Here is a 21,796-nt window from a genome sequence, read left to right on the forward strand (position 1 = left end):
GGCTCCAGCGGCCAGATGTGATGCTGCTAAAAGCAGCAATACAGATGTGGGAGTAGGGTGACCAGACAGCAAATGTGAAAAATCGGGACAGGGGGTGGGGGGGGGTAATAGAAGCCTATATAAGAAAAAGACCCCAAAATGGGGACTGTCCCTATAAAATCGGGACATCTGGTCACCCTATGTGGGAGACATAGCTTGGGTGAGTAGAGAGCCATGGGATGAGGGGTGTACTCGGGTATTTTTTAAGCTGAGCACTGGATTCACTACCGGGGGGAGGGATAGCTCAGTGGTTTGAGCATTGGCCTGCTAAACCCAGGGTTGTGAGTTCAATCCTTGAGGGGGCCATGGGGGGGACAAAACAAACAAACAAATAAACAACTGTCAGGGACAGTACTTGGTCCTGTAGTGAAAGCAGGGGACTGGACTTGATGACCATCAAGGTCCCTTCCCACTCTATGAGATAGGGTTGTGGAAGCACAGAAAGAACTGACAGGAAGGGGATGCAATGCATGACAGTTCATTAGCAAGAGTTAGGCTAACTGTAACCCTAATAACGTGAGATTTGTAGAAGCGAGGAATGTGTGAGGCAAGTGGGAAAAAACTGTGTGAGAAGTTGTTGCGACCTTGTGTAGATAATATGGAATGTAGACTAAGAGTCTACATTAGTGAGCAAAACAAGATATCAGAATGACCTATGTATAAACAAAATGCAGCTGTTGCTCATTATTGTCTGTAACAAAAGGTATAAATGCTTGCTGTAATTGTTTACCTGTTGAGAGACCTGCTTAGATCTCTCCCTCTGCGCAAATGTGAGAGAAATAAAGCATCTGACTAGCTGTACCCAAACAAAAAGTGAGAACTGCGTTTTTCTCCGACAGGTATATCTCCATATATTACTGCTATGCCTTAACAACCCTCTCCCCCATAAGGATCCACAGGTGGGTCCTACATATGGTGTACCTCATCCAGTGCACTAAATATCTCAACAACAATTACGGGGGTGAAACCAGACAATCACTACACTCTCAAATGAACTCACCCAGGGAAATGATAAAAGACAAAAACACCCTGTCACCTGGGGGTGAACACTTTTCACAGAACGATCGCTCCCTATCCGAGCTCTCAGTCCTCAGCCTCAAAGGAAACCTGCCCAACACTTTCAAAAGGCGAACCGGGAAGCTTAAATTCATGACTCTGCTAGAGACTAAAAATCAGGGACTGAACAGAGACACTGGACTTATGGCTTATTACAACAATCTCTAACCCCCTAAATGACCCCTCCCCCAGCTGTTTCCTCCCCCCTCCCCCCTTCCTTTCCTCCCTATCACCGGAGAGATGTTAACAGGTCACTTCACTTCAAATGGTCACTTGACATGTGGTAGTTATTTACGCTAAACAATCTGTTCCATTTAGCTGGGACACTCTGAAGAAGAGCCGTGTGTGCCTGGAAAGTTTGTCTCTCTCGTCAATAGAAGTTGGTCCAATAAAATATATCCCCTCCCCCACCTTGTCCCCCCCGCAGGCAGACAGGCGATGGACTACAGGATGGAGTAAATTAGCACAGCTCTGGAACTGGCCCTGTATTTTCAATCCGCAACGGAGCATCATCCAACATTGCAGTGATGCAGAACAGATTTCTCCTGCCCAGAGCGGACATTGTTCTCAGCGAGCGCCCCAGGATATGGCACACCCTGCGTGTGGAAACCAGGGAAACAAACGGCGGTTGAGCTGATGGGCAGATGACTAGACCAAGGGAGAGTATTAAGGTACCTCAGGTAAAGGCTTTGCAGGCTTGCAGTGGAGTCCCCCGACAAACTCAAAGTTAGGCAGGAAAGGGCGAGGGAATTCAAAGTCCCAGTACGTGCGGATCAGCCACATCTCTGCTTTGCCCATCGTTTCACACAGCGTCGTGGGCCTTCCTGCAAGCAAAAGATAAGGCGTTAAAATGAGCCGCAGGAGGGAGCAGTCTCGCTCATTGTCTATTGAAACATACCAGCCCTACGTCTGAGACCCAGCGCTCCTGGACTCTGCTCAGTGCCGCGTGGCCTAGTGAACAGAACTGGGACTCAGGAGACCTGGGGTTTGTCACAGCTCTGCCGCTGGATTGTTGCATGGCCTTGGGCAGGTGACCTCAACTCTCTTTCCCCTCCCATCCTTCAGTCTGACACACTGCAGCTCCACTGATTTACCTTAAACTGGGTTTATTCAAATGGTGCAACTGTGTGTCTGGACTTTCTTAGAACTTGTTTTAGTCACATCTATCAGCTGAACTGGAGCCTGTACACTTCTGTATGTACAGTGAATCAATAGCAGTGGCCACACACCGTTACAGACGCTTAACTAAATTGGTATAAAGTGACCCCTTTAGCTGAATCGCTACAACTGTGTGTTTAGACCAGGCCTCAGATTGCAAACTCTTCAGGGCAGGGATTATGCGTTTGTCCAGGGCTTAGCACTGGGGACACTAGCTGCTACTCGCAGATAAATAATAGGGAACTTTGTCTAGAGTCTCAATCACAGCTAGGAATGAAGATTGTCAATGATTGAGCCCCATGTCCTGCCCTTGTTCAGAGCTGAAGTGCTGACTAACAGGATTTTCACACCCACATGACACCATGACACAGTAAACTTTGATCATGACACAGGTTAGTTAGTATGCAATGTTGTTGTAGCTGTGTCGGTCCCAGGATATTAGAGAGACAAGGTGGGTGAGGTCATCTCTTTTATTGGACCAACTTCTGTTGGTGAGAGAGACAAGCTTTTGAGCTACACAGATCTTTCCTTCAGATCTGGGAACTCAGGCCTGGTCTACATTACACGGTTAGGTCAATGTAAGCTGCTTTGCGCCGACCTAAGTGTGGAAGTGTCTTCATTTAAATTTGGCTCAGTCGACCTAAGTGCCTCTCTATGCCGAGTTAGTAACACCATCCCCACAGGCCGCCCACAGGGCATCCCCGCCCCGAGCCACTGATCTCGCTGCAGAGCACAACCTACCGAACTGGAGAAGGGGAGCGGTGGGGAGGCAGGGAAGACTCTGCTAAAGGAGCCAATAAGTTCAACAGCAGTCCCAGAAAACTGCTCCCCTGCTGGGCAGCTGATGATCATATAGGCGTTTGCTCTCCTTTCTGCATAGACAGAGTTTGGAAAACAATCCATAGCTGACAACACTATAAAGACCTCTCAAATCATCAGGCTACAGCACGTCTGTACTTTGCTGGGCCAAGCGTTCTATTGGGCTCGCAATGCTTACCCACATCTTTAAAGTGTGTTGGGATCTACAGATAAAGCACTACAGACATATACATCATTGTTAGTAACCTTATCTTTTTCAGATGGGTTAACTAAGGCCCGGCGAGGGTCAGGGACTTGGTTGGCAGGGCCACTGGCCTAGGGATTAGGATATCGGCTGCCTTCTGTCTGATACTTAATTTGCTCTGATCGTTGATCACTTTTTCCTGATGTTGAGAGGGAAGGCAGGCTGTGCTGCACATGCCTCGCCAGTGTAGGCCTCAAGCCTGCACATACAACTTCACTCCAGGAAGTTGTCTCAATGCGCAAAAATGTCAAAAGCTCCCACCTCACAAGGCTCTGGCGCCCAAGCTCCAGTCTGAGCCCAAACACCTACACTGCAATTAAACATCCCCACAGCCCACGTGAGCCCAAATCAGATGGCATGGACCAGCCGTGGGTTTTTAACTGCAGTATAGACATATCCGAAGTGTCTTAGGGTTAGATTTTCAAAGGTATTTAAGTGCCTAAAGATGCAGCTAGGTGGCAGTGTGGAATTTATAGATGTACCTCGGCAGGTTAGGTGTTTAACTCCCATTGAAACTCAAAGGGACAAACTCACGGGGGTGCTTTTGTAAATCCTGCTAGACGCCTAAATTCCCTTTGCCAATTGGATCCTTAGGCCTGGTCTACACTAACCCCCCAATTCGAACTAAGGTACGCAATTTTACCTACGTGAATAACGTAGCTGAAGTCGACGTACCTTAGTTCGAACTTACCGTGGTCCAGACGCGGCAGGCAGGCTCCCCCGTCGACTCCGCGTACTCCTCGCGCCGAGCAGGATTACCGGAGTCGACGGCGAGCACTTCTGGGTTCGATTTATCGTGTCCAGACAAGACGCGATAAATCGAACCCAGAAGTTCGATTGCCTGCCACCGAACCAGCGCGTAAGTATAGACAAGCCCTTAGTCATTTTCAAAAATATGCTTGAAAATGTTGCCTATTGTCTGCACTGGAACTAGCATATGGTCATCATCTTCGCAGGATCAAGTCTTCAAGTTGCTATCTGAAAGCCGTGGTCTTACCTCTCATGTCCATTACAAAACTCAAGCACTTATGAGCAAGGAAACGAGTATTTAAGATCACACCTCTTACACTGCCCATATAATAAACAAATATTATTCTTATAATATACAAGGTAATTAAGATATCAGCACAATCTGGCCCCAATTCCGGAAAGCACATGAACACGTGATTAGATCCCACTGACTTCAAGTTAAAGCACATGCTTAAGCACCCTTCTTGAGTTGGGATACTTTGCTGAATTGGGGGCTTAACTTTGACCCTGGGCCTCATGTAGATACTTCCCAGGGAAATGGGACTAAGAATGCAAAGGTGGTTAATTGGAGATCAGTGGTAAAGTTTAGCTCCTGTTTATTAAAAAGGGAGCAGAGCTGTGCCCACGTTCAGGACATGTTTGGCTGACACTTTAGGCTTTGTGAATACAAGTTTCTACAAAACCTAGGATGTTAAATTTCATTTAAAATGTAAACAACTTATTCTTATGCACGGTCCCTGCAGGACTGTGCTAACATGGGAAAACCAGGAAGTGAAATGTATTCGAAACTTTTATAAAACTAATTGTCCCAGCTCAGAGAAATGCACAAATTGATCAAACAGTGAAAAGAAAATTACATTTAAAATTTCTTTCAATCTCTGTATCTGGCTTTGGAGGTGAAAGTGCTCAGTGCTCTTGAAAAAGCAGGCCACTTAGGGACCTAAATGCAGTTCCTAACTTGAGGCCCCCAATTTTTAAAGTCTTGGCCTGGGCAAAAAAGCTATGTCTGTCCAGTCACTGCCTTACCTAAGACATCACTGTAATACTGATTCCACTCATCCACCAAGAAATGCAGGAAAAACACATCATGGTAAATATAAAGCAGCAAGTTTGTTATCTTCTCTGTGAAGGACATCCTGTCCGTCAGTCCCCCCGTGCTGGCAGGTACGTACGAAGGAGGGGCTGGAAGCCCCCCACACAGCCGCTCCATTGTGTTCCCTTCAGAGAACCGGAAAGTATAGACAAAAGGGATTTCAAGCAACTCTGCTACCAGCTCACCGCCCGGAGAAAGAGGGTCTGAGATTAGCACATCAAACCCTGCTTGCCGGAGCTTTGCTATCAGCCTGGGGTTCCGTACGACACTGTCACAGGTCTGCTTGAATATCTTGATAAAGACTGCCATGCTTTCCACCATTTTCCTCAGGCCCTCCCAGTAGGACAGATGGGGAAGCTCGTACAGCCACAGGTGCAGGAAGTCCTCCATCAGGGCCACTATGGTCTCCCTGGTATAGGGCACTGGCAGGACCTCAAAGTCAAATGGGGAAGAGGACTCATTGTAATCGATGAGTAAATTTGCTGAAGGCACCAGCACAGTCACATCGTGGCCCCGAAGGGAGAGTTCCTCCAGCACCAGTTTTACGTTGAGCCAGTGACTGGCATCGGTGGGCCAGACCAGCACCTTCCCACAGGATCCTGCGCTCCAGCAGCTCATGTGAGCCCACAGCACCAGCAAAAGCCACTTCTTCAACATCATGGCTGCACATCTGCAACTCTTATCAGAGCGAAGTTCAGTTCCAAAGTCCACAGTGTAAACGCTTCTAAGCACAGCCCTCAAAGACTGGATCCTGAACGTTCCAATCTTGATAGAAGAATAAGGTCATTTCAGTGCAAAATTACCATATGTGGGGAAAGACTCAGCAAGTACCAAATCCTGTTCTGGATCACCTAAGATTCTCCTTCCGGAATGAAACTGATGGATTCTCGTGCAGGACTGAAAACAACCCGCTCCCTCTGCTGGACAGCTATTGTGACACAATGTGCATTTTCAGATCTGCAGGGAAATTCTAGTCTGAACTGCAAACTATGGCCCCAGTCCAAAGCTCGCTAAATCAATGCGAGTCTTTCCACTGATTTCAGTGGGCTTTGGATCAGACCCTTGTTACCAGGACTTGACCCTGTAATCACTGGTTTCTCTTCCACCAATCACGACTCACTGTCACCAACTTAGTCATGAGTTGTGATTGGCTGAGGAACAGTTTTACAGACGCATTATTTGGGAACACTTGTCCTGAATGGGAATGTGTGACTGGGCGCCTGGCTTCTGCCTCCGCGCTGGGTGATAGGAGTAGTGCTTGAGGAGGTCCGAGGGGAGAGTCAGCCATCGTGGGAGGCACTCCAGGAGACGGGCAGGCAGAGGAAGCTTTAGGACATCGGCGTGTCACAGTTCTTGCCCACTTGGCTGCCGCTGTGGCTTCCCTTGCTCCCCAAGGGAAACACTCTCGCTGGCTCCCAATTTCTCCATGGTGGTGGGGGCAAGGCAGCAGAGCCTCTGTGTCACACGGGCCAGCATCAATTCACACAAAACATAGGGCCAGATTGCCCCTCCCCCTATGGGAAAACCCCCAGGGCAAAGCAAAGGGGGACAGCAAAGGGAGATGCTCCCTGGGGGATGGCTCCACACAGAATGGGGTAGCCCACTCACCCCACCATCCCCCAAGAGCCACGTGGATCTCACCAAATCAGCAAGAGGCCTGGGCAAATTGCATGGAAGCCCTGTGCCTCCACACTTGCACAGAGGGACTCGGAGCCGTTCCCTAGCCATGGTGCAGTGGAGTCAGGATTACAGGGACCCCCCCCAAACACAGCTGTCTCCAGGATCCCTCCTGTAAGGGGAGTCTCACACCGTGGGGGAGGGGCAGAATGATAATAGAGCTGGGGACCGTATTATCTTCCTCTGGGAAACTGCAGGGCTGATGGCGAGACAATCCTAATCACCCTACCCCAGCTCTGTGTGTGCGCAGATCCTTGGCCCCACAGAGAGCTCTTTGCCAGCTCTGGGAGCAATTGAGGAGGTGGCTGTGAAGGCAACTGAAGGATGGAGCATGGGTCACTGTATTATCGTTCCTTGGGACACTGCATCACTCCTATCTCGGCCCCATCCCACTCCATCACTAGGGCACAATCAGGGCCAAAGTTGTTTTGCATGCACTGCAAAGTGCGATACTGCTAGTGCATTTAGATAACAGAGAAGCTAGGACACTCAGCCTTGAACATTAGAGCCTGCTTTTAGCAGCATTAAGAGGGAAATTGGTTAGGAGCCAGGTCTCTCAGCGTAATGTTCTCTTCTGCAGTTGGAGGAATGCCATTCTTGATCAACCAATTAAGCCTTTGGGAGTAGAGGATTTCATGAAAGTGTCCACTCTCAGAGCAGGTGTAATGCTGGCAGATCCTGGTTCTCTTCAGGCAGGATCAAACCTGGGACATCTGGAGCTAAATGCATGAGTCTCTACTGCATGAGCTAAAAGCCACATGGCTGTTAGCTAAAGCTGTAGAGCAGATTCAATCTCGCTAAGTGGTCTCGGTGCCACTACATGGGACAGAACACCACACCCCAGGAGGTGTGAAGGTTACACAGGTAGAATCATAGAATACCAGGGTTGGAAGGGACCTCAGGAGGTCATCGAGTCCAACCCCCTGCTCAAAGCAGGACCAATCCCCATTGTCAGTGCCCGGCTTCCTCATAATATTGCCTGTAGTTTGTTTCACAAATCTCTGATAAAAATCAGACTCCAAGTTTTAACTACTTCTGCCATGATGCCAACAAATCACTCCTCTCTGGCACTTCTTAGGCATATGGCAAGCTGACACTTTCGCTTCTCTGCTGAACTCACATCAATGTATTGTTACCGCATCCTCTCAATAGCATGTATCCGTTTTGTCCACCTCTCACATCAGGTCTGACACCCAGATTGCAAGATCTCGGAGTCAGGGCTTATCTTTTCTGTTACTTATCTGTACAAGGCTTAGCACAGGGGCCTTGATTATGGTTCACAGGAGCTACCATAGAACGAACAACCAATTACCATGAGCATAATAAATTAGATTGGTATCAGGAAAAGTAGCTAGTTGATTTGAATAAATAATAGGGGGAGGGAGGGTTTCAAAAACAATCATAGAATCATAGAATATCAGAGTTGGAAGGGACCTCAAGAGGTCATCTAGTCTAACCCTCTGCTCAAAGCAGGACCAATTCCCAACTAAATCATCCCAGCCAGGGCTTTGTCAAGCCGGGCCTTAAAAACCTCCAAGGAAGGAGACTCCACCACCTCCCTAGGTAACGCATTCCAGTGTTTCACCACCCTCCTAGTGAAATAGTTTTTCCTGATATCCAACCTGGACCTCCCCCACTGCAACTTGAGACCATTGCTCCTTGTTCTGTCATCTGCCACCACTGAGAACAGCCGAGCTCCATCCTCTTTGGAACCCCCCTTCAGGTAGTTGAAGGCTGCTATCAAATCCCCCCTCATTCTTCTCTTCTGGAGACTAAACAATCCCAGTTCCCTCAACCTCTCCTCATAAGTCATGTGCTCCAGACCCCTAATCATTTTTGTTGCCCTCCGCTGAACTCTTTCCAATTTTTCCACATCCTTCTTGTAGTGTGGGGCCCAAAACTGGACACAGTATTCCAGATGAGGCCTCACCAATGTCGAATAAAGGGGAACGATCACGTTCCTCGATCTGCTGGCAATGGCCCTACTTATACAGCCCAAAATGCCGTTAGCCTTCTTGGCAACAAGAGCACACTGTTGACTCATATCCAGCTTCTCGTCCACTGTGACCCCTAGGTCCTTTTCTGCAGAACTGCTACCTAGACATTTGGTCCCTAGTCTGTAGCAGTGCATGGGATTCTTCCGTCCTAAGTGCAGGACTCTGCACTTGTCCTTGTTGAACCTCATCAGGGTTTTTTTGGCCCAATCCTCTAATTTGTCTAGGTCCCTCTGTATCCGATCCCTACCCTCTAGTGTATCTACCACGCCTCCTAGTTTAGTGTCATCTGCAAACTTGCTGAGAGTGCAGTCCACACCATCCTCCAGATCATTAATAAAGATATTAAACAAAACTGGCCCCAGGACCGACCCTTGGGGCACTCCACTTGAAACCGGCTGCCAACTAGATATGGAGCCATTGATCACTACCCGTTGAGCCCGACGATCTAGCCAGCTTTCTATCCACCTTACAGTCCATTCATCCAGCCCATACTTCTTTAACTTGGTGGCAAGAATACTGTGGGAGACCGTATCAAAAGCTTTGCTAAAGTCAAGGAATAACACATCCACTGCTTTCCCCTCATCCACAGAGCCAGTTATCTCATCATAGAAGGCAATTAGGTTAGTCAGGCACGACTTCCTCTTCATGAATCCATGCTGACTGTTCCTGATCACTTTCCTCTCCTCTAAATGTTTCATAATTGATTCCTTGAGGACCTGCTCCATGATTTTTCCAGGGACTGAGGTGAGCTGACTGGCCTGTAGTTCCCCGGATCCTCCTTCTTCCCTTTTTTAAAGATGGGCACTACATTAGCCTTTTTCCAGTCATCTGGGACCTCCCCCGATCGCCATGAGTTTTCAAAAATAATGGCTAATGGCTCTGCAATCTCACCCGCCAACTCCTTTAGCACCCTCGGATGCAGCGCATCCGGCCCCATGGACTTGTGCACGTCCAGTTTTTCTAAATAAAAAGGATTTAGAAGGATTTAGAAGCTCAAGTCCCTCAATGGTGCTTGTGCTCCTAAACCCCTTACACACTTTTGAAAATCTCTCCTTTGGTCTAGATTTTTTATTTTGTAAAGACAGTTGAAACCCTTTGTACATAAGACAAAGAGCCAACTACCTAGTGACTTTATATCAGTGGGTTTAAATTCTTTTTTTAGTGAGCAATGTCAGACAATCAAACCAGGGAAAGCAAACCAGCATGACTCCATTTTATATCCAAGTTCACATGGGAAATGATTCGTCTTCTTTCCCTTTGCATATCAGCATTATTTGCAGTGCAGTAGCCCCTGATATAGGCTAGGTTCTGTACTGTGACAGACCCAGACCAGTGGGGTACAGGAGTCTGGTAGAGGGCAAATATACTGGTCACTGATGACCACTGAGTGACCAGAGCAGGGGCTGCACTAGAGTCATCAGGAACCTGTTAGAACCAGTTAAAAGGCAGGCAGGCTAATTAGAACACCTGGAGCCAATTAAGAAGAAGCTGCTAGAATCAATTAAGGCAGGCTAATCAGGGCACCTGGGTTTTAAAAGGAGCTCACATCAGTTTGTGGTGGGAGTGTGAGGAGCTGGGAGCAAGAGGCGCAAGGAGCTGAGAGTGAGAGAGTGTGCTGCTGGAGGACTGAGGAGCACAAGCGTTATCAGACACCAGGAGGAAGGTCCTGTGGTGAGAATAAGGAAGGTGTTTGGAGGAGGCCATGGGGAAGTAGCCCAGGGAGTTGCAGCTGTTACAGGAGGCACTATAGACAGCTGCAGTCCACAGGGCCCTAGGCTGGAACCCAGAGTAGAGGGCGGGCCCGGGTTCCCCCCAAACCTCCCAATTGACCTGGACTGTGGGGTCTTCCAGAGGGGAAGGTCTCTGGGCTGTTCCCCAACCCACATGGTGAATCTCTGAGGCAAGAAAATCCGCCAATAAGCGCAGGACCCACCAAGATAGAGGAGGAACTTTGTCACAGTACATACACACAGGACAGCAGGCTGGGCCCCAAAGAGACGACTGTCTCAAAAGACAAAACCAGATGAATGTTACAACAAGTCTACTGCTACCCCTTCTAATTTGGGAAACTCAGTATACTGTGCCTTCACTGGGTGATGTCCCAAATGTCTCCATTTCAACAGCACTAGTCGCTTATAACTAGCTACTCATTGTTCCACTGCAGTATTTGCCCTGATCACACCTTAATTTGAAACAGATTCTTTGAAAATGTAGACTAGTCAGGACCTGATTGAAAAGCCCTGGCAGCTTTGTTTACATCAAGTGGACCCGCACACGCTTAGCCCCTTTGGAAATCAGGCCTCATTTTGTTATTCTTATAATAAGGTTCAAAATAGAAACTAGAGCCCAGAGTGTAATGTTTGATCAATTCACCGCAAACAGCTTTCAAAATGGTTCCTGGTATACCTATTGTGAGCCACCTTATTATTACTAATGTCACAATAGAACCTAGAGCTGCCAACTGAAAATCAGGCCCTGTTGTGCTAGGAGCTGTACAAACACATAGCAAGAAAGCTTGCCATCTAAATAGGCGAGACGACAAACAGATGGGAGAGAGGAAGGATTATTTTACCCCTAGTAAATGGAGCCATGAAGAAGTGAAGTGACATGCCCAAGGTCACATAGGTAGTCTGTGGCAGAGCCGGGACTAGAATCCAGATCTCTTGCATTCCCAGTCCAGTGCTTTCACCACAAGGCCTGGTGGTTACTTGTTGTGCTGCTTTATAGGATCATGCCAAAAGAAACGGATGGAATGATTTTAGGTCCCAGTTTCCTCTACTGGGAAATAATCCATGGAGGGGAGAAAAAAAGCTGTGTTTCAACCAGCAGCGTTTCCTAGGGTCTTTCCCTTTCTCCTCTGCCTCCCACCCTCTCAGCTGCACCATGTAGAGCAGGAAGTTGGCACAGCTGGGCACTGAGACCAAGGCTTTTTCTTCTCCCTCCCCTTTCTAGCTGTGAATGGAAGTGGCAAAGCTGGAAATGTCACAAGAATGTACAGCTGGGGAACTAAGCACAGAGAGATTAAGGTGTGGGCTCCATGCAGTTCTTGTATTGATGTACCTTTTCGGTTTAGGGATGTGATTTTTTACCAAAATACCTATGCCGGTACAACCCCTGGTGCAGACACAGTTAAACTGATATAAAAGTGCCTTAGGCCAGGCCTACACTAGGAGTGTTTTGCCAATATCCTAGCTTGGCAAGTGCTCCTTAGAGGACTGCAGCTTATACCAGCAAAACTGGGCTTTTCCGGTGTAGCTTATTCCAGCCCCTCTAAGCAAAACAAGCTATACAAGTAAAACGGCAGTTTTGCTGATACAACTTTGTTTATGCTAGGGGCTAGGGCCAGTACAGCTGCCGGCAGCAGTCTAGACTTGGCCCAGGAAATTGAAGCCGAGTGCCTGGAATCCTCACCCACTGGACTAGGCTTCCTTTCACACAATGCAGCCCAAAGTAAAGACACAATCACGGCAAACAAGAGCAGCCTTACCTAAAACATCGCTGTAGTACTGACTCCATTCTCTCCAAAAAAACTGGTGAAACAGAACATCCTGAAGAGCATAAAAGAGCATGTTTTTCATCCTCTCCATGAAGGACATCCTGTCCGTCTGTCCCCCCATGCTGGCAGGCACGTACGACGGAGGGGCTGGAAGCCCCCCACACAGCCGCTCCACTGTGTTCCCAATAGAGAACCGGAAAGTATAGACAAATGGGACTCCAAGCTTCTCTGCCACTAGCTCCCCACCCAGCACTAATGGATCTGCAAGGAGAATGTCAAAGGCAGCCTCTCTCAGCATCTTCATCAGCTCCTCATTCCACACCACCGAATCACAAGTTGCTTTGTTTATAGACACCAACCGTGATATTAAGTTACACATCCTGGAAGTGGTCTCCCAGTATGAAAAGTTGGGCAGTTCATAAACCCACATCTGGAGAAAGTCTTCCATCAGGGATGCCATATCCTCCTTTGTGAATGGCACAGGGATCACCTCAAAATTGAAAGGAGAAGATCTGGTGGGATCTGTGCCCAGAAAGGATGAAGACAACAGCACGGTCACCTCATGGCCCCTGTCTGCGAGCTCTTCTAAAATGGACTTTACATTGAGCCAGTGACTGTTGTCAGCTGGCCAGACCAGCACCTTCCCACAGGACCCTGAGCCCAAGCCAGAGCCCAGAACCAAAAAGAGTACTGTAATATACTTCTCCGACATCATATGGCTGCGTTTCCTTGTAAGCTGTTCCACTCTGCCTGCTTGCTTGCCTACTTCTTTCGATCCACGTGCTGGTACACAAGAGGACAGCCCACGGTGGAGATTATTCTAAAACTTCCAACATTGATTAACCTTAGTTATCTCAGAGCACAGGGAATACCTTGGCAGTAAAATCAATCTGTGCTAACACAAAATCCTGTCCTGGATAAGACAGTATGAATCGCCTGCTTCAATCTACAGCAGGAAACAAGAGTCGAGTCAGATCACTTCCTCTGTTGAGCAATCACTAACATTCATTCTTGCTCTGGATGAATTACTGCTCTTCGTACTAACTGCTACTGCCCCTAGTGCTTAGAGAGAACTAGCCACCAGATAGAGTAAGGACTCTAGAAAAATAATATTGCCTTACTGTAGGCGAAAGAGCATTAAGGAGAAAGAAAGAAAGAAATGCATTGCAGCATGTGGGTTTCCGTAACTGTTTTTCAGTGATAGATCCTACAGAAGCTGTGATAGGGAAGCCAGGAAAGTGACAGCATGTCTATTATAGCCAGTCTGTAAAATTAGGGGCTTGCTTTCGCAAGACTTTTATACCTGGAGTTAACTGATTGCCAATTAACTTGAGGTAATTACCAGATTTGTAAAGGCTGGTGTGGACGCAGGGCACACATTTCATCATGTTACACAGGCTTTCTTCTTTTCTCTAGGGATCAGCATAGCCTGTCTGCAGTGGGGAGTGTCCACATTAAGCCTTTAGAAACATGTTAATTACCTCAAGTTAACTGGCAATCAACTACCTCAAGTTAATTGTCAATCAATTATCTCCAGCTACCAAAGTCAAGTGAAGACAAGCATAGGCCCCTTCTATTTGGGATAGTTCACCTGTGACTCTCTTGGCCTCTGTTTTCACCAGTTTTTTTTTCTTCCCTCTGCTTAATCTGGTTTCCTATGTTGGCTGCTTCTCTCTAGGCTAGTAGGCTGGGTTAAATACCCTGGGTCTCTTCTCACTCTGTCATACCCTCCTTCTATCACTCTATGGCATAAAAGGGACCCAAAGCCAGATGACCTGGCCACCTGGGAATTCTCCTTATGCAGGGAGTATACAGCCTTTAATCCTCTTCATGCAAGGGTTTCCCTCTTATGTGTTAGAAAGGCTCGGTTAAGCCAATGGGATTCTTTCCAATGGGCTGTCAATCAGCCCTAAAATTGTAAGTAATCCCCAAAAGAAAATAAATGCAGTTTCATCATGAAGCAATGGCAAGAAGCCACGCAGAAGAGCAACAGAACAATAGCAGTCATCAGCGCCAGCTCCTTCACAGGCCTTAGATACTCTCAGGTGTATCTCGCAGTTTCAAAATTAGGTACAACCTCCATTATCTGAATGCAATGAAGGCAAGAATAGGCTGAGATAAGTGAGGTTTCAGATAGCAGAAGCGTTTCTGGTGTAAGGGCTTGTCTATGGGTAAAGTTGGTTTAACCAAAGATGGACATGACCCTAGTTTGGATAATTGAGGCGGACCGTGCTGCATTTGACATGAGAAACAAGAAGTGTCTGACTGAGGAGGGACATTTTCAACCCATGTGCATGATGGCATCCTCCTGCTGTAAAGAAATACTGCACCATGACAAAGAAAATAACTCCTCATGGACCCTCTTGTTGTTCTCTTCCAATGGCATTCCAGGCCAGTTGTGGTTCGGTGAAACATACTGGTAGCAGCCACGTGTGACACCACGGTACATAAAATAACATTCCTACAAGGTTTTCACAAGTGCTTCCAAGGAGATTCCAGCCACACACTTCCCTCATCAGAATAGACAGCGTCACTGGCTGAGGAGAAGGGGAAGGAGGAGAGAGGTCGTATGGATTCAATATAGCTGCTGTAATCAGAGGGTCCTGGACCTCATTTATCCCTGTTTTAGGCCAGCGTCTCTGTTGATTTCAGTCGAGTCGCTCCTGAGTTACAACAGTGTCAGAGGAGAGGCAGCCCCACTGACTTCATCAAATATCATCCTCTGTCTCAGAGGAAACAGACCATTGATTATGTTTCCCTACTTCTGATATACAGATGTTTACCCTCCAGTGAAACCTCTAAGTTGGCCACATACTCCGCTCATATAAACCAGCGTCATTCCACTGAAGTCCATTTACACCAGCTGAGGATCTGGCCCTGTACTCAATCACTGTGTCAGCTTATGTTACCCATCCCTTTTGAAAATAGAGGTGAGTACTTACAGAAACTCACCCAATACACTGCTGTAATAGGAGTCCCATTCCTTCCAAACCAGGAGCTGCAGAACGTCATGAATGAGATAGAGCAATAGGTTTTCAGTCCTCTCCAAGAAGGACATCTTTTCTTGTAGTTCAGAGGTGGCAGCTGGCACGTAAGAAGGAGGAGCCAATATCTGACCACACAGTCTCTCAAATGCAAAGCCTGGGGAAAACCTCAGGGTGAAGATAAACGGCACCCTCAGCAGCTCCGCCAGCAGCTCCCCACAGGGCAGCACTGGGTCTGAGAGAAGGACATCATACTGGGACAACCGCAGCTTTTCCAGCAACTTCCTGCTTTTTACTGCCCCATCACATATCTGCCTCTGCGTGTGAGAAACGCTACGCGAGAGGCTCCTCATTGTGCTATGCATTTCCCAGAAGGAGACCTGAGCTTTCTCATAGACCCAGAAACGCAGGAATTTTTCCCACAGTGATCGCAGCCTGTCAGATGTAAATCCAACCTCGATGGGTTCAAAATGAAGAGCGGAAGCTGAAGTAGCGTTGACAGAAAGGGATGCTGAATGGACCAGCACTGTAATGTTATGGCCCATGCTTGCCAGTTCTTCAGTCACCAGTTTCAGATTCATCCAGTGGCTGTAATCCGCAGGCCACACCAGCACCTTCCCAGACAGCACATTCTCAGCCAGCAAGGAGAGACAAAGAAGTATCCTGCAGGTGCACTGCAAATTTAGCATCGCTGCAGCAGCTGTGAATCAGCAGACAAAGGCTGTGTTCACACAGGGATCTGCCTTAAAAGAGTGAGTCATAAAAAATTCATGCTGTCAGTAAGAAACATCCATGATTTATGATACACCCATCTCTTTCTGGAAAACCTGGATGGGAATTCCATTCAGCATGGAATGGAGCAAACTTTGCAGCTCTCCCTATCAGACGGTACAAGCAGTGAACACGTGAACTTGCTGTTCCATGTGATTTTTAAAGCTAACGGCACAACTGGGAGTTAGGCAATCACTGACTTTTAATCAGAGATAAGGGCCAGATTTACAAAGGTACTTAGGTGCCTAATGAGGCAGACAGGTGCTTAACCTGCTTAGGTGCCTAGTGGTATTTAGACAAGTGCCTAACTCCCCTTAGCTTCTTCAAAGGGAGTTAGGCACCTAACCTGCTCAGAATGAAACCGCTCTAAAGCAACACTGTTTGATCACACACACAAATAGGGAAGTGGTTTGAAGAACTTGCCTCCTCTACAGCATCCCCAACGATCAAGGATGTCTTTCAGATGGTTAAATTGGTCTGCAGGTTGGGGTCCTTCTGGACTCCTCGGTGTTACTGGCTGGCCAAATAACCCTGGCCGCAAACAATGCCCACCCACTGCCACCTGCTGAAGAGAATGAAATACCCATGTGCAGCAAGCCCAGGGCTCTGTTGAAACAAAAGAGTTTGCAGGTAGCCTGTTCTCTCAGTAACTGGCTGAAAGACGCCTGCTGTGGCCACTGAATATGCGCTGCACTCCAAGTTCTTCCCTTGGCAGAAATGTGAGAATGAGCTACAGGCCTGTTGCTACTATCTGCTCTGATAAATGGGTTTCCTCTGTTTAGGAATGGGCCCTGAGTAGTACAGCTAATTTAGAAGGGGCTCTAACTTTTCTGGGGGGCCCCTCTCCTCACACCCCCATGCAAGCTGGGATCTGGGGAACTCTGCCCCTCCAACACTGGGTCTGAGCTCCTCTCCCTGCCCCCCCCCCATATGTGAGCCAGGAGCTGAGGGCCTCTGCCCCTTTGGGGGAGTTGAAGTGGAGCTCCTTTCCCTGACCCCCTGGGATCTGAGGTGGCCTTGACTCTGTACAATGGAGATAATAGCACTTCCTTACCTCACAGGGGTGTTGGGAGGATAAATACATTAAAGATGGTGAAATGCTCAGATGCTATAGTAACACAGGACAAATAAGTACAGTACCTGAAATGGAACTAGACTAGATCCCATGCAATGAGATGTTTGGTATAAGAGCTGTAGGCTCTTCTGTATGCCACTAGGTGACAGTAACATACTGTAGACTGGATTTGAAAGTCTTTGATAAAGCACTAGCTTTTTCCTGGTAACCTGTTCTCTCTGCACTTAAGAAATCACTTGAAGTCCCTTTCACTGTGAGAAAAATAGCTTCTAAGCTTCTGCTCTGCAAAAGTTCTCATTGTTTGTCCAGTCACATTGTTGTTGTCCTAATGTCTTTCATTGCAGCTTATGCGTACTGTTTGGATCATTCTTTCCTTTTTCATTCTCTCTGTCCATTCTTCCCATACAAAAGCAGACAGGTATTGTAATGGAATCGCTATGGGAAACCAAGCTGAGTCAAGTGATCTGCTGCGATTGCAGTCTGACAATAGAGGTCCATTTTCTTGAAGTGTGAAGGGCTCAGACTTGCAAGGAGCTGAGCTTCAGTCAGGTGCCGGAGTCAGTGGGAGTTGAAGGTGCAGTTCACAGTTCAACCCTATTAAAATGTCATTCACTGATCCTATGTAATTAATATTTAAGTAAATGATCAGCGTTACAAGACAGATTAGCTCCACTGACAACAATTCAGAACAAAGGTTCTATGTGAAATGAAAGAAATCGCAGAGCCCTCATTGCGTATTACTGGATGCAGTGTATGTAAGCATAATTTGTTTTGAAAAGAGAGGCTTGGTTTTAACTAACCTGTGATGTAAGTATGGGCTTTGGTTATCTGCTGAGAACCTCTGAATTTTCCTCTCATTCACCCGGCCAACTTGTCATGCTGGGAAGGAACGGTTTCGGGCAGAGTGTATTTTGTCTTCAGCCTTTATCCACAACTGATTTGTAGCACTGACACAGAGAAAACTGGAAAGCCATCTTCACGATATTCATAGATTTTAAGGCCAGAAGGGCTCATTAGATCATCTAATCTCATCTCCTGTGTAACACAGGCCAGAGAATTTCACCCAGTTACCCCTATATTGAGCCCTATATCACAGAAGAGCCTCCAAAGTTACCATATCTTGCCATTAGGGGAAAATATGGCTTGGGTTCTGGGTCAGATCAGTGCTACCCAATACGGAAGCGGTTCAAGAAGGAGAGTACCCATGGTGGTGGTTTAGAACATCGTGGCAGCAGCCTCTCTGTAATTTAGGCTGTAAGTAAGATTCTAAAAATGCCCCAGAAAAGACAGTTCATTCTGAATGTTGGCAGGTTGACCCATGGGCCAGGGTTGGCTTCATGGGGAGAATCTCAAGTCAGTTGAACTAGGGGTTCCTAAGAAACAGCACACTACAAAATTGACTCTTTTCAAAATAACAAAAATATTGTAACGTTTTCTGCTCACCCTCCTGGAGGGGTGAAATGTCTACCCCTGTGCTTTTGTGGCTGACATTTTGTGCCTGGGCCCACAAAGAAAATTTGGCGCGTAAAATACAGAAAGGTATTAGCAAAAAGAACAAGGAGTACTTGTGGCACCGGCACCTCGTTCTTTTTGCTGATACAGACTAACACGGCTACCACTCAGAAAGGTATTTGGCTTTTTTTTTAGGAGCTATGGAAAGACCATGGGGACTGCTGGTGATCCATGGATAGAGGTCAGACTAAGGGATCTAATGGTCCTGTCTAGCCTTAAAATCTAGGACTCTATGGCTCACTAGCATTGTGTGCAGACTCCTGACTGAGTTCAGCACTAGCTCTCCTCTGAACCTAACAAAAAGCACAGAGGGAATGGGCAAAATGATGTGCTTGCTTGCTTCTCAGGTGGATTTGAACCCAGGACCTCCAACACCACAGTACAGACTTTTACCACTTGAACTAAAACAGTAACTACCTCAATTAGCTAGCAGCCCTTGTAGGTTTTATCATCTTATGGGAACCAGCCACTGAAGAGTCCACATAACATCACTGAACCAGTGGGTTGCACTTATATACTCCCATCAAACATCCTTTGGTCTAGGAGCAGCACTGGGCTAGGGACTTCTAGTCTCACCTCTTCCAACACACTAGTAGTTCCCTCACACCCCTTATTACTGAGCTAGTCATTGTGCCCCTGTCCTGGAAGAGAAACAAGCATCATTAATCCTCTTTTAGAGATGGGATAACGGTAGTCGACTGGAGACACAAGTTCACTTCTGGTACTGCTGGGAATAGAACCCTGGTCTCTCATCTGTCCTCTTGTAAATACACATTATAACCATCTGTAATTACATGACCGCATGCAATTTGTTCTATAGGACCCCTACCTCATTCAGGGACAGTAAATGAGACAGACAGTTGGAAAGGTTAGATTGTAAGGTCCTTAAAATGCCTAGCACAATCGGGTCCCGGGGTGACCAGACAGCAAGTGTGAAAAATCGGGACAGTGGGTAGGGAGTAATAGGCGCCTATATAAGACAAAGCTCCAAATATCAGGACTGTCCCTATAAAATCAGGACATCTGGTCCCCCTATGGGGTCCTGGTCCATGAGTTGGACTCCCAGGCCCTACAGTAATACAAATAATAATAATAAAGGCTGTTCTCCCATGGTTAAGGCACTGGACTGGAACCTAAGAGAGCTGACTTCTATTCCTAGCTCTGCCACAACGGTGTGGTGTGGGGCAAGGCTCAGTTATGCCCATGCAGATGCACAGTGGGGCCGGACTGATGTTGTCTGGGGCAACTTTAATTCTGGTGCCTCCTAACTTATAAGCGCTTGTCTTTGCAACATGAACATTCTTCTGACATAGATTTTTGGATGTAATATCGTTTGAGAATGAAAGAGTTAAATGCTTACCTAGAATTTCACTGTAATATGAATCCCATTCTCCCCAGTAGCTCTGAAACACATAGTCTTGTAGGAGGTAAGACACTATGTTTTTTATTCTTTCACTGAATGACAACGTGTCTGTGAGCTCAGACAGGGCTGCGGGTGCATACGAAGGCGGAGAGGGCATCTTCCCACAATGCCTCTCCACTGTTGAGGCTGGTGTGAAACGCAGAGAGTACACAAATGGAATTCCGAGTTTGAGAGCAACTAGGTCACCACCGATAGTCACCGGATCGGAGAGAAGCACATCATACTTGTCCCTCTGCAGCCGGGCCATTAAATCCCGGTTGGCTAGCACGCCATCACACACCTGTCTGTTCATCTCATTCGCTTTGCTGATCAGCTTTCCCAGTTCCTTGTAGAACTGCCAGAAGGTCAGTGTGGTTGGTCTGTTATACAGCCACAAGTTCACCATCTCTTTGATCAAGGAGTCAATGTAGTTCTTTCCAAAGGGCACAGGGTACACCTCGAACCTCTCAGCCGTCTCAGCATGCGGTGTGATGAAGAGGGAAGCGTTTGACACTAGGATGGTGACATTGTGCTCTCGGCGTATCAGTTCCTGTATAATGATCTTAACATTTAGCCAGTGACTGGCTTCCGTAGGCCAAATCAGCACATTCCCACAGAAGACCGTTCCTATCAGAGTGACCTGAAAAGCTATAAATTGGATGTGCTTCTTTGACACACTGGTTCGGGCTGTAGCGGAGGCCATGGCAGGTTTGGTGACTGGATAGGAATTATATTTTTCACTCTCAATCACTTTCTCAGTCTCTCTCAGTGATGTGGAATAGCCACTTGACCAGTACTCCTAATGCCGAACGGACATGCTCCAGAAGAGTGGGTTTTCCAAACCTGTACGGCGATGGATACACCTGGAACACAAGTACAGTTTAGGTGTCTGGATTAAAAAGACAGAAAGGGTTACAACATTTATTTCTCATTTAACTCTTCTCTTTCCACTTGTGTTTTTAATCGTTAGTTTTGGCTGAGGAGAAAGCGGGCCAGTAGAAATCCTAAACATTAGTTTAGCCTTCAAAAATAGGGCTTCAAATGAGACTTAAGTGGGAGCCTTGTGTTGATCCCTCTGCATAGGGGTGAATTTAATCCTTTGGCTTTATCTGTGGTAGGACCATAGTATTTCCAGACAAAACTATTAATCATGGAAATGAGGATAAGTACGGAATGTCTCATGATGCTCTTCTTGTATCGATTTGTTAGGGAAGTGTGACGATATGCCGCCTGTTAATTTTCCCATGCAGGGCCACTGGAAAGCATATGATCATGTCAGGACTGTGACAGTTAGCTTTTTTAACTGTAGCATGATTGGCATTTATTTGTTCTAATGTTTGTGTTACTTACTATAGTAACTTTACCTTTAATTTAACACAGGTTTTTCTTTTGGTCTAAATATTTTCTTTTCTTCCCCCCCCCCCCCCCCCCCTTTTAAAAAAAAAGATGTGGTGACACTAGTGGAAGCCAGCAGGTGGCGCTGTTATAAGCGGTGTGATAAGGTCTATTCAAGAAATGCTTATTGGCGATGGAGAGGCAACCTGCCACCACAGCACTGAGCCTTGCGTGGGGAGAGGCCGCTATAGCAGGGGCCAGAGGTGCTGAATCCCCCATAGGGCTCTCTGCAATGAGGAGGGGCTGGCACTTCCCATAGCCATCTGCTCCAAGGCTGGTGGGGAGAGCACCACTTTCCTGGCCCTCTGCCCTGAGGATGGGTGACCCA

At 47.1% G+C, this 21,796-nt stretch overlaps 1 protein-coding gene across 4 annotated transcripts in view; it reads right to left on the minus strand.

Annotated features, from left to right (window-relative positions):
- Nucleotides 1-20,791, minus strand: part of LOC117878009 (UDP-glucuronosyltransferase 2A1-like) — a 31,485-nt gene extending 10,694 nt beyond the window's left edge. The window contains exons 1-3 of one of the 4 annotated variants that reach the window (XM_034771828.1): nt 12,328-13,286; nt 5,093-5,744; nt 1,771-1,919 (exon numbers count right to left, since the gene is read on the minus strand). In XM_034771828.1, the coding sequence (XP_034627719.1) occupies nt 1,771-1,919; nt 5,093-5,744; nt 12,328-13,044 (1,518 nt within the window). In that variant the 5' untranslated portion in view covers nt 13,045-13,286. Of the gene's footprint in view, nt 1-1,770; nt 1,920-5,092; nt 6,005-12,320; nt 13,287-20,031 lie in introns of those variants that run through there. The other 3 variants (XM_034771829.1, XM_034771827.1, XM_034771825.1) reach the window with 3 other exon arrangements.
- Between the last annotated feature and the right edge of the window lie 1,005 nt (nt 20,792-21,796).

This window comes from Trachemys scripta, chromosome 5, assembly GCF_013100865.1.
Source record: "Trachemys scripta elegans isolate TJP31775 chromosome 5, CAS_Tse_1.0, whole genome shotgun sequence".
NCBI lineage: Eukaryota > Metazoa > Chordata > Testudines > Emydidae > Trachemys > Trachemys scripta.